We start from the raw sequence: 13144 nt of genomic DNA, 5'->3' as shown, positions 1-13144 counted from the left end.
TATGGTTACCATAAACAGAAGAATTACTATTATGTTTTAGCCAAAAATCATGCAGTCTTTCAAATTCACACATTTAAAAAAACCCCTTTCCCAAACATATTTTGCTTTTTTTCTGATCATAAACATCTTTTTTTTTTTTTTTTTTTTTCCCCCACAGGTAAATTTCTTGTTGATGTTTATTTTTCCAAAATCTCAACTCTTCCAGTATTTATGACCTTTAAACAACTTTTCAATGTGTTATCTCTGACGTTCTTTAAATAAGGAAGTTCAGGAGACATTTTATCTCAATTAAAAAAAATTCTGAATTCTACTTGAGGTTGTCACCAAACACCTTGGCAAGGAGTCATTTTAGTGGATTCTCTGGTGCTTAATCAGAACTGAGCTTCTACTGCAGGCTTCACCTCATTCACCACTGCTGGGGCTTAGTAGGATATGGCCTCTCTGATGTTGTATCAGCATTGCTCTCTGCTTGTATGCCTTCCCACGCTATTTACATGTATAGGATTTTTCCTCAGAGTGGATTCTCTTATGTTTATTGAGATTTGACTTACAGCTGAAGGCTCGCCCACATTCAGAACATTTGAAAGGTTTCTCTACTGTGTGGATTTTGAGATGATGACTAAGACCTGTCTTCTGACTGAAGGCTTTGCCACATTCTTTACATTGATAAGGCTTCTCCTTGTTGCGAATCCCCTGATGTTCAATAAGATGCTCTCCCCTTGTGAAGGCCTTGCCACACTCAGGACATTGGTAGGTCTTATCCCCAGTGTGAATTCTTTTGTGGTTCCTCAGGCCAGTTAACTGCGTAAAGGTCTTCCCACATACATCACATGTATATTTTCTCGGTTTAGGAGGGTTTCTGTGCTTCCCTCCTAACTTGTGTTTGTTGAGGCCTGAGTGTTGACTGAAGGCTTCACCACACTCATCACATTTATAGGGCTTCTCCCCAGTGTGACTTCTCTGATGTATGACCAGGGTTGAGTTCACTCTAAAGGTTTTTCCACACTCGGCACATTCATAGGGTTTTTCCCCTGAGTGAATTCTGTGATGTATTATAAGTTCTGAGCTCCGGCTAAAGGCTCGTCCACATACAGGACATTCAAAAGGTTTCTCTCCAGTGTGGATTCTCCGGTGTTGGTTAAGTCCTGCATACTGAGTGAAGGCTTTTCCACATACTTTACATTCATAGAGTTTTTCTTTACTGTGAATTCGCTGATGCTCAGTAAGATTTGAACGCTGCCTGAAGGTTTTCCCACATTCATTACATTCATAAGGCTTCTCTTTGTTGTGGAATTGCTTATGTTCAGTGAGGTCTGCACTATGGCAGAAGGTTTTCCCACAATATATACATTCAAAAGGTTTCTTTCCAGTGTGGAGACTTTGATGCTTTGTAAGAACTGATCTCTGACTAAAAAATTTGCCACATTTATTACATTGATGGGGCTTTTCTCCAGTGTGGATTTTGACATGTTGGGAGAGGCCTGCTTTCTGACTGAAGCCTTTGCCACATTCTTTACACTGATAAGGTTTTCCCTTGCTTTGAAGCCCCTGATGCTGGGTAAGTTCTGCACGTCTGATGAAGGCCTTTCCATATTCTGTACTGGAATATGGTTTCTTCCCAATGTGGATCCTCCTATGCATCTGAAGGCCTCTTATCCAAGTGAAGGTTTTCCTACATTCATCACAGTCATATGTTTTTTCACCTGTGGCATCCCCATCCTGCAACTCCAAACTTCCACTAGGCTCACTGTCTCCTCTGTATGTGGCATGCTGACACACAGTTTCATGATGTCCATCAGACCCCTCCCTACACCATAATGTTTCTTCATAAGGTTCCTGCTTCACTTCTAATGTCAGGTTCTCAGTCCTCACACCACCATCTCTTTCCTCTGATGGGTGGGGCTCAGGTCCTTCGCCCTTGAACTGGACTGCTGGAGGCTGAACTCGGGTACATGAAGATTCTTCATCTAGTGTCTTACGTGTCACTGTCTGCAAAAGGATCTTCTGTTCCAGAGCACAGGCTGAAAGCTAGAGACAAGCAGCACTCGTTACGCCTGTAAGGATATCATGAATTTAACAGGGACCAAACCTCAGGGAGGAGTCCCCAAGAAACATCCCCCAAGAAAGACTAGGAGGAAGAAGCTAGAAACCAGGCCCTAGGGCGCTGAGAGGCAGCCAGAAAGGTAAGCAAAGCAAAGTTTGATCAAATCTTGTTTCTGTCACTTCATTTATTGGCTATGTGTCCTTGGCTAAGTTACACAACCTCTCCGAACTTAGTTTTCATGTGTGATACCACCTACGTCTTCGCTGTGAATGTTGAATGACCAGTAAAGGAGCACGATGCCTTCAGTAGCTTTACCCCCCGAATCTGCTGTTTCCCACCCTTCCCCTCCTTCCCCTCCTGACTGGCTTAGCAAGAAGCTCAGTTCCCTGCTGAATGCTAGGTTTTCCCACTGTTCTCTCAGAGCCTTCACACTTGAGAAAGTTTTGCTCCCAGTTCCCCGCAACCACATCATACTAGTCTCTTCCTATATGTACATTTCTCTTTCTTTCCAGATTCTCCAGCATGGTCACCACCTCCTCCCCACTCTCTGGATGATGTTCCTGCAGCCAGGCCTGGAGCTCCTGGGGCAGGATGGAGAGGAACTGCTCCAGCACCAGCAGCTCCAGGATCTGCTCCTTGGTATGTGTCTCTGGCCTGAGCCACTGATGGCAGAGCTCCCGGAGCCGGCTCAGTGCTTCTTGGGGACCAGGGGAATCCTGGTAGCAGAAGTGTCTAAACTGCTGCCTGAAGATCTCCCAGGCAGGAGGCTGGTTCTCTGGAAGGCTGAGACCCTGATTCCTGGGGTGGTCTTCCTCCAACTTCACTTTTACCATCACAGGCCCCTGCTGACCCCATGGGGCTTGGAACAGCTGGCCAGCAGACTTTCTTGTGTCCACAGCCATCATGCCTGGCTTTTGCTGGAGTTTCAACTGGAGGCTCCTGAGGGCACCCTGACAGGGACGCAGAAGTGCGGCCTGATCATAAACATCTTGAACAAAAATCTTTCTGTATATCTCCATGTATTTCCTTAGAATAAATTACTAGTAATTGGGCCTCTTTGGACAGATGATAGACATTTAAAAAAATCTTTTGGGTACATATATGCCCTATTATTTTCCAGGAAGATTGTGCACTGTATGCTCCTACCGAAAGGGTATTAAGAGCATTTCGCAAACCCTCCCCACAATCCTGGATATTGGATAAATTTGTTAAATCTGCTAAGAAAATGCTGCTTTATTCTTTGTGCTGTTTGCATTTCTTTGACTAATAATATGATTATAGAAGTTTAAAAAAATATATTATTAGACATTTCTTTCTAAATTACCTGCTCATGCCCTTTGCCTGTTTTTCTATCGAGATATTTGCTTTCTTCCTATTGAAATATCAGAAGTTTTAAAATATTTACAAAAGATACTCAGCATTTGTTTATAATTAGTATGGAAACTATTTCCCCTCATTGTCATTTGTTTAATAGTGAAAATAATATTGTATTTTAAAATATGCATATATTCTTTTTAAAAAAAGCTTTATTGAGATATAATTCATATACCATATAATTCATCCATTTAAAGTGTACAATTAAATGGTTTTTAGAATATTCAGAATTGTGCAGCCATCACCACAATTAATCCTAGAACATTTTCATCACCCCCAAAATATACCCTTTACCCATTAGTAGTCACTCCACATTTATCTTGGGATCTCCCACAGTGGTAGACCCACGCCCCCCACCCACTGCCACTAAGGAACCACTTATCCATTTTTTGTCTTTATAGATTTGCCTATTTTGGACATTTCATGTAAATGGAATCATATGATGTGTGATCTTCTGTAACTTCTACTTAGCCTGTGTTCAAGATTCATCCATGTTGTAGCATGTGTCAATACTTCATTCCTTTTTATTGCTGAATAATATTCCGTCGTATGAGTATACCACATTTTATTTATCCATTCATCAGTTAATGGACATTTGGGTTGTTTCTACCTTTGGGCTATTGTGAATAGTGCTGCTATGAATATTCATGCACAAATTTTCATTTGAACACCTATTTTCAATTCTTTTGGGTATATACCTAGGAGGTGAATTGATGAGTCATGTGGTAACTCCATGTTTAACCTTTTGAGGAACTGCCAAACTGTTTTCCAAAGTGGCCACACCATTTACAATCCTACCCACTATGTATGGGTGTTCCAATTTTTCTACATCCTCACCAACACTTGTTATTTATTGTCTGTTTTGTTTTTTGTTTTTAATTTTAGCCATCTTAGTGGATTTGAAGTTGTATCTCATTATGGCTTTGGTTTGCATTTCCCTATGGCCCATGTTAAGCATCGTATCCTGTGTCTATTGGCTGTTATCTGCTTTTCCTTTTCTTTGAGGCACTTTTGGTCACACAGAGATTTTAAATTCAAATGCAGTTTTGATTTAAATATGGACAGATGAATAAATACCACATCAAAATTTTAAGTGTCAAGATGAATTTTTCAAAAATAAATGGTATTAAAAAAGTAAATCTATTTCCTATATTTGTTAAAATAAGTATAATCCAGTCAATACTTTTTTGATTTTCCAAACTGTGGCATATTCTTACTGAGCATTGCACTTACCGTGAAGAGCTCCTCTGGGGGCTTATTTCCGTCTAGCTCAATGAGATACTGGGAATCGTGCTCAGCCATTACTTCCTGCAGATAGTTGAAAAGAAGCCTCATCATTCAAGATCATTGGGAAAAGATCAGAATCTTAATATACCATGAAGAAATATTTAAAGCTAAATTATTTGCTTTATACATGACATAATAGATGTTATTTTCAGGAGAGCTTTTACAAAAGCCTAAACTAGTCTTCTTACCATGAATTTTACTCTCTTTCTGTTTTTTCCATTTTTTTCTACAGTGAAGTCTTAGAGTCTTTCCCAATAGAAGTGTTTTGGGGCATCTATCTCTCTGTATATATTCATAGAATAATTTCTACCAAACTGCTAGCTGAAGAATGGGGTTGGTTCATTTCACTTTTTATTCCCCTGGCTGTGGGTGATGTTCAGTATCCAGATATCCATCTCTGTAAACTGCCAAACCATAACCCCTGTGCAATTTTCCGTTAGACTCTTTCTTCTGCTTAACATTCATGGAGAATCTTTAGCCCTTATCTGCCATATGGTTTGTAAATGTTTTACCTTGCTATGATTTATCTTTTGACTTTGTTTATGGTATCTTTTACAATATAAAATATTTTTATGATGAAATCTGTTCTCATTGTTTCTGGATTTCCTTCCTTGCTTAAATTAGATTTTCTCTATCTCAAGGATATATTAATATTCTTGTAAATTTTCTTCCACTATTTTTTTACTATTAAAATCTAAAATCTAAGGGATTTTATTTTTTTACATTGGCAATGTTGAACTCTATCTGAGTCTTGTGTTCCCAGAAAGTAGGGATGGTGGGGAGATAAGACCCACCTCTACCTTTCCTCAAAGACTCGGATAAGATCCATCTCCATCTTTTTTCATGATTCCCATAGGACCTGAGGATGGCTCCCTTGTTTACCTGCCTCCATAAAACCCCAGCCCCCTTACTTTTCTCTGAGAAAGTTCTCCTTAGTGAACATTCTCCCTGTTGCAATAGTCTGAACAAAATCATCTCCTTAAATGTCCAGTACATTTTGTCTTTCATAATACTGCGCAAGGTTAGGTTCTAAGTATCTCTTTTCTTCTAGACAGAAGGCACATTATGCCTGCATTATTTATTTAACCATAAATAACCATGTTCTGAACAAGGAAGTACATTATGCTTTTCTGCATTTCAGATACTTTCCTTAAGCTATATTCTTAAGAATGGACTTACTAAGTCTAAGGATAGGAACAATCCTAAGGCTAAAGATCCTATACCAGGTCCGACCGGGAGTCAAGCTGGGATTCGAAGACAGGCAAGAATGAGGACTGAGCCTTGGGTTACTCCTGAAGTAGGATATAAGCCAGAAAATGATGCAGGTTACTTTGCTCCCACTTGCTTTCCTCATGTCTTTTGAAGGAACACTGAATTTTGGTGGTATTGGCCTTCCAAGTGAATTGACATCTCAGCCAGGTCAGAGGAGACTGGAATTGCAGGCTTCTACCTTTGAAGGCTCTCCCACCTCCCTCCACACACACCAGCACCTTGGAATTACCTTACAAGGCAAGCTGTATACTATTCAGCAAGCATCACCTAGGCCTAATGTCTAGGTTCTTGGCTTTGAAATTCTTGCTCTGCTGGCACCAGGGCACTCAATTCTTATCTACGCTTTGCTGCAGGGCTTAGAATTTTTCCACTTCTGGGCTTTTTTCAGACAAGCTGTCTAAAAACCACCATACTAATTTATATTCCTTTCAGCAGGGTATGACAGTGTTTGCTTTACCATATATACTTGCTAGAATTAGTAATTCTTATTCCTTGTTCATCTTTTAAAATTTGATCATGGATATATCTCTTAATTTAGATTAGCATTTCTTTATTATCAGTAAAGCTGAACATTTTTCTACAGGCTTGTTACCCTTTTGTCTTTCATTTTTGTGAACTGTCTGCTCATATTTCTTGCCCATTTATCATCAGGAGGGTGAGACCTTACAGGTTTTAGAAAAATCATTTCTATGACCTTTTTATTTCACACTTTAAAAATTGAAGAATAGTTGATTTACAATGTTGTGTTAATTTCTGCTGTACAGCAAAGTGATTCAGTTACACATATATATACATTCTTTTTTTTATATTCTTTTCCATTGTGGTTTATCACAGGATATTGGATATAGTTCCCTGTGCTATACAGTAGGACCTTGTTATTTATCCATTCTATATACACTGGTTTGCATCTGCTAACCCCAAACTCCCACTCCATCCCTCCCCCACCCACCCTCCCCTTTGTTAACCCTGTCTGTTCTCTTATGTCTGTGAGTCTATGACCTTTTAATATATCAAAGCTTTAAATCTTTTATCATAGTTGATGTGGATATTTTTCTAGTTTGTTGTCTTTTAATTTGAGTGAGGTGTTTCTTAAAAAATTATTTCCAGAAGCTTTACATGTAATGAAACTGAAGCTGTCATTCTATTTCCTTTGTGATCTCATCACTTGTTCAGCTGACCATCTGTTAAGCATTTACCACTCGCCAGAATTTGGGCACTGCACTGGGCATTGGTGATGCTAGGATGTGAGACCTGGTCCCTATCCAACCCCCTGCCCATGAATATAGTTTTCTAATCTTCTGAATCTGATATTAATTATGCTTTATTTGATACCCAATGCCAGCCACTTAAGGAATATGTAGAATATTTTTGTTGAAGGAGAAAGAATATTATAGATAGACATGTAAATTACACTTACGAAGCTATGTTTAAAGGCCAGGGATGGAAGAAGAAGAAGGGAGGAATCAAAGTCATACATAAGAAAACAAAAGTACTGAATCATTATGCTGTACACCTGAAACTAACACAATATTGTAAATCAACTATATTTCAATAAAAAAAGAAACCAATTTGATTCTCATATTTTGGCGGGGGGGGGGTGGGCAGTGGGAATGAAAATGATCCACTCATTTGTCTCTAAAAATATATAAACATTATAAAACAGCATGAAACAAATTATTTTAGTTTCTCTATCAGATGGGAAGAGGTAATTTGAGGACTGTTTTTTATTTTTCTTTGTATTTCCATTGCTTAGCATGGTATCTGGCCAAATACCAGATAATAAATGTTTGTTGAATAAATCTCCCACACAAATTGGGCAGAGTCTACCCTGGATTTTTAACCATAAAAATATGCTTTTCAATAATCATAATTTCAGTAATCATACTTTTAAATGCTAATTATTTTAATTAAAATTTTCCTATTATAATATATAATGGCCTTATCATGTTTACAAATAATCATCTTTGAATGGGATAAACAGAGAAACCAGTCTGGGATAGCTCTTCTTTAGACTGCAATTTAATTAAATTAACAATTCCTTTTAGAATAAAAGATACACCTTAAGTGTACATTTGTCTTCATAAACCCATAAATGCTTTCACAAAACAATCTCTTGACATGGACTTTCCAACCTCCAACCATAAATAAATTCCCCTAATGACTTTTGAAAAATGCAATTTTCAGCAACATTCCTGCTTCGTAAGAGTAAAATAATATTGTTCTGTGAAACAGCTTTTGGAATGCAACCTTATTCTGGTAGCATTTTACCAAGCTCAAGAGGAGGAGAATCAGGCAGATAATACATGCAGTGAAGAAATGTGAAAGTTATTTCAGGGATAAAACACAAATATCAACATTCCCATTTTCAGCAATACATCTTGTTCTTACTTCTAAAGGGTGAAGAATTATTTCCTTATAAAGTTTAACAGTGTGTTCGATATTTTCCAAATAATCCTCAGGCCTCTGAACTAGATGTTGAAGAATTTCAGCCACCACCTGCATTTCAGCAATAAATGCCTAAATGGAAAAGATGTTAAATATCTTTATGTTAATCGTTACTTTATTTACAAGTCATATCCCTCCCTCCTTATACCTAGATGCCCTTTTGGGATGAGAAGAAGGGAGAAGGGGAGATTAGCAACAGGGTTTTTATTTTAGAGAGAGAGAACACCCCTGAAGTTCCTTTATCAGATGGAATAAAGCTTTAAATTGACTTGGATACTTACTAATTTCTTTTTGCTCCCCAATAAGTAGGGAAGAGTAAAGGAATAACATCAGATTTTTAGAGACAAAGAAATTAGATTTTCTATGAATACTTGAGCTTGTAGCTCATTCATTCATTGATTCATTCATTTAGTAAAGCTTAAGTGCCTACTCTGTGCCAGACACTGTTCTAGGAGCTTGAGAGATGACAGAGGACAAAACTGGGGAACAGAACAGAACTGAGCCCTGGGGCTCAGAGAGCACACGTCCCAGTTGAGGAAGACAGAGTATAAACAAGTAGACAAATAAATACATCACAGGTTAGGCTGTGGTGGTAAGAGCTAAGAAGAAAGATGATGCAGGGGAGAGGGGATGGAGAGTGATGGGAGAAGGTGGTCATGAAAGGGTTCTCTGAAGAAGTGACATTTGAGTAGAGCCACACAGATTTCTGGAGAAAGAATATTTCAAGGCAGAGGAAATAGTATGTGTAAAAGTTCTCAGCCCAAGGCCTGGTAGGCATTCAATATCATATTTATTATCTTATTATCATATTTATTATCTTAATTACAACAGTATGCTTTATTCATGCTAAAATGACACACTTTTATTCCTATTTGCTGTGAGGTTTACCTTTTTTAAAAAATCTGGTATAGATGCTGACTATTATCTAATGCCTTATTTGCACAGGGAAGATCATTTTATATTTTTAAATGGGCTGTCTTATATTAACAGGTTTTTAAAATTGAGATGTAATTGACATATAACATTACATTAGTTTCAGGTGTACAATATAATGATTCAATAGTTGATCTTTGGGCAACGTGAATTTGAACTGCATGGGTCCACTTATAGGAGGATATTTTTCAATAGTAAATACCATACTACTACATGATCTGCAGCTGTTAGGATGTAGAACCACGGATACGGAGGTCTGATTGTAAAGTTAACTTGGATTTTTAACTGCATGGAAGGTCAGTGCCCCAACCCTGGAGTTGTTCCAGGGTCAACTGTATTTGTACATATTGTGAGGTGATCACAATAAGTCTAGTTAACCTCCATCATCATACATAGTTACAATTTTTTTCTTGTGATGAGAACTTTTAAGATCTACTCTTAAGTGAAAGAACGAATGTCAAAAATTCATTTAACCTATTAGTGAGGGAACCAGCAGGATGACAAAGCTGAAGTATCTATAATAACTGAAATCAGAGTGCAAAGTTTGATATCCTGCTTAATATCCTACAGGGCAATAAAACTGTAGCCTTTGGGGCTTATCTTTTCCACTAGACAAATGATTTGCGATGTAGCCATCTACAAATTAACATCTGACTTCACAGAGTCTAGGCCCTAATAGAAATAGTATTTATTCATAATAATTTAAAAATTATAGAAATTATTTTAAATTATTAAACATTATAAATAAATAAATTTATAATAGAAATCACAGGTATATTTCAGTAGGGCAAGGACTGGCAAACTATGACCTGTCCCACCCCAGTGGGCTAAATCCAGCCCATCACCTATTAACAGATTTCTTTATATCAATTTTCCTCATTAAGTCATGGTAGAAGATTCTTTTGAGGCCCTATTGCATTATGCTTACTAGTACTGAATTTAGGATTGTTGTATCAACATTATATGTGAAATTGTGCTATAGCTGTCTTTTCATGTGCTCTCTTTGTCAGAGTTTGAAATCGGGGTTATGCTAACTTCATAAATTGGATTCTGACTGGGCTACCTTCTTCCCCATATTACACTTGTCTTACATTGTTCTAACTCCTCACTCTAGCTTACATAGTGCTTGACACATAGTAGGTGACCAGTGACTCTCTGTTGCTATGAAATGAAGCAGATTAGTTGTCAGGATATGGAGGGACTTCCATACTGACAAGAAGGATGACCTTAAACTTGATGACCTCTACATTATGATCTAATGGTTCTTGAAAACATGAAATATTTTTGCTACTTCCTCCAGACTAAATGAAAACTTAAAGAAAGTGTAATTTTCTCTAATAGCTGCTATTTTTTATTATTTATACTATCATTTAATTTAATTATAGCAGTTTAAAAGTGTAGTATCTGGTATGGGGATATTACCTCTTCTTCTTCTTGCTCTTCTTCCTCTTCCCTTTCCTCTTCTCCTTTTCCTTCCTTTTGGGCTTCTTTCTTCTTTTTCCTATGACTCTCAATGACTTCAGGATCCCACTGATCTCTTGTGAATATGTATCCTGTACTACTGTGCTGCCTTTGCCCCGAAATTCTTTGGCATAAATCATAGTCAGGACACTAAGGAACAACATTAGTAATTACATAAAACATTGTGAATATGACTTTACTTCCTATTCACATATTATACAGTATATAAACTCCCAAATTCCTCAAAACCCTGAGCAAATTCAATACTGTAAATGGCATTTTGAATCAGATTTTATCATATACCAAGAGAGGCACAAGATACAACTTTTATGCTATGACAACACTTTTCTTTACCCAAAAGTAATACATGTGAGAAAGTATCAGAACCTTTAAGATTTAAAAAAAAAAAAAAAAAGAGGGTTAGAATAACAGTAGAAAGAGACAGAGAAATAGAATAGAAAATCAATTTAGTCAGCAAAGGTACACAGGAGGATTCTGTCAGATTACTTTAAAAAGGCTGAGAATGGATGAAAATGGGGGAATAGCCACAATCTTCTGACAAAAAAATATATCTTGTATTTATAGTATTTACTATCATTTACAGCTTTATGGATGAAGTATTTCATAAAACAGCATCAATGAATGGGACCTGAAAGGTCATCTAGTTTAGTCTAACCTTTTCATTTTGTAAATGAGAAAACTGAATCTGGATAGTAAAAAAGGCCAAAACCAAAGTCTATGAGTAATTTTCTCATTTCAAGTGCTTCCACGTGTGTAATATTTTACTCAATTCTTAAACTAACCCTGTAAGAGAAGTAATACAATATTATGATTAAAGCCATTTTGCAGATCAGAGAAGGACTGCTCTGGCAGGGTAAGGTCACAATGTCATGAGGGGAAACTACAACTCGGGACCAGGCCTTCTGATCTGTAGCCCACGCTCTGTGACACATTATTAATGATAAACTAAGGTTTTGAGCTGTAAATCCTGCTCTGAATATTTTTCACAATAAACTCTGGATGACATTCTATAGTAGTGGTTCTCAAACATTAGAGTGTAACTGTATACAGAGGACCGTAAAAAAAAGATTTCTGCTTCCCCTGTGATTTATTGTCTGGAGTGAGGCTCAGACATTTTAACAAACATCGTCAGTGATTCTGATGCCAACAGTTCATGCATCACACTTTTGAGAAACAAAGGAAACAAGAAACTTTAGAACTTTTTGTGCTCATTTTCTGATTTCTTCAGACTACTTCTATATGGAGATGGGATGGGTATTTACTGAGACAAGACTTTTATTTAGGGTTTCTAATTTTTTCACAAAAAAAGATCTCAACCCATTCTGGTAATTAAAAAAACCACATGTATATTTGCCCTCATTCGGCAACCCAGAATACCCACGTTGTGGGTCCTTGACAAAGACTATTGTCTCCTGTTTTCACTTATAGGAAGTGATTTATTAATCTTAGGGTGAATCTGAAGGTATGCCTGGGAGCAGTGATCCTCAAACTTCAGCAGCAACCGCGTAAACTGGAGGGCTTTTCAACACAGACAGCTGGATGCTACCCCAACAGTTTCTGTAGTTCTGGGGTGCTCCCTGAGAATCTGCATTTCCAACAAGCTTCGTGAGTGCTGCTAATGCAGTTGGCTCTCGGACCAAATTCTGAGACCCACTGCTGTAGTAGATCACTGGCCCTTAACATTTTTTGTTTGTTTTTTTTTTTCAGTATACAGACCTCTTTAGAATATGATGAAAGCCATAGGCTTTTGCTTCAGAAAAATGTCCATACACATAAAATTTGCATATAGTTTCAGAACGTTCATGGATGCTTAAGGATTCATGGATCCCAGGCTAAAAACTTCTGGTCTAGAAATCCCAGACTCTATCCCCAAATAAGGCCAAACCATCAGAGAAGTGTGTGCTGTACTGAAGTTCTATCTCACATGAGGCCCTCTGATTATGCCCCAACTACCTGTGGAAACTGCCATGGACACGCACCATCACACAATATCAGTGGGGTTAAGGACTTCATTCTCTACATTAACAATCCTTATGCTGAGACCCATGTAAGATATATCTCTCATTTTGTTTTTCCTGAGGAATGGCTTGTCTTTTCATGGGCAATGTGAATTTTATATAACTGGTCACATTTCCCCTTCTGCTTTGGTTCATCAAACTTAGAACCAAATTTATGACCCAAATTTAGTGAGCATTTGGAGCCTTATGGCCTGTATATCTGTGTTCTTATTCCACCCAGTCTTAATTTCCTATATATGTGTTCCATGGCCTAGACTTTATATTTGGTTTCAGTTAATTGTTTGAGATT

The 13144-nt window shown here is 37.6% G+C and overlaps 2 protein-coding genes across 2 annotated transcripts in view; both read right to left on the bottom strand.

Annotated features, from left to right (window-relative positions):
- The window catches only part of AK9 (adenylate kinase 9), a 123221-nt gene that overhangs the window by 93489 nt on the left and 16588 nt on the right, over positions 1–13144 (bottom strand). Inside the window, exons 7-9 of the mRNA XM_057527853.1 lie at positions 10778–10966; positions 8366–8494; positions 4652–4726 (exon numbers count right to left, since the gene is read on the bottom strand). Coding sequence (XP_057383836.1) covers positions 4652–4726; positions 8366–8494; positions 10778–10966 — 393 coding nt within the window. The remainder of the gene's footprint in view (positions 1–4651; positions 4727–8365; positions 8495–10777; positions 10967–13144) is intronic.
- Positions 487–3012, bottom strand: LOC130704776 (zinc finger protein 883-like). The gene is made up of 2 exons (XM_057528170.1): positions 2539–3012; positions 487–2028 (listed from the first exon to the last, which is right to left on the bottom strand). The coding sequence occupies exons 1-2, from the start codon at positions 2947–2949 to the stop codon at positions 487–489; spliced, it is 1953 nt and encodes a 650-aa protein (XP_057384153.1). The 5' UTR covers positions 2950–3012.

The sequence above is a fragment of the Balaenoptera acutorostrata genome, chromosome 14 (genome assembly GCF_949987535.1).
Source record: "Balaenoptera acutorostrata chromosome 14, mBalAcu1.1, whole genome shotgun sequence".
Lineage (NCBI taxonomy): Eukaryota > Metazoa > Chordata > Mammalia > Artiodactyla > Balaenopteridae > Balaenoptera > Balaenoptera acutorostrata.
The sequence above is the reverse complement of the archived record's forward strand: the minus strand, read 5'-3'. Positions and strand labels throughout refer to the sequence as shown.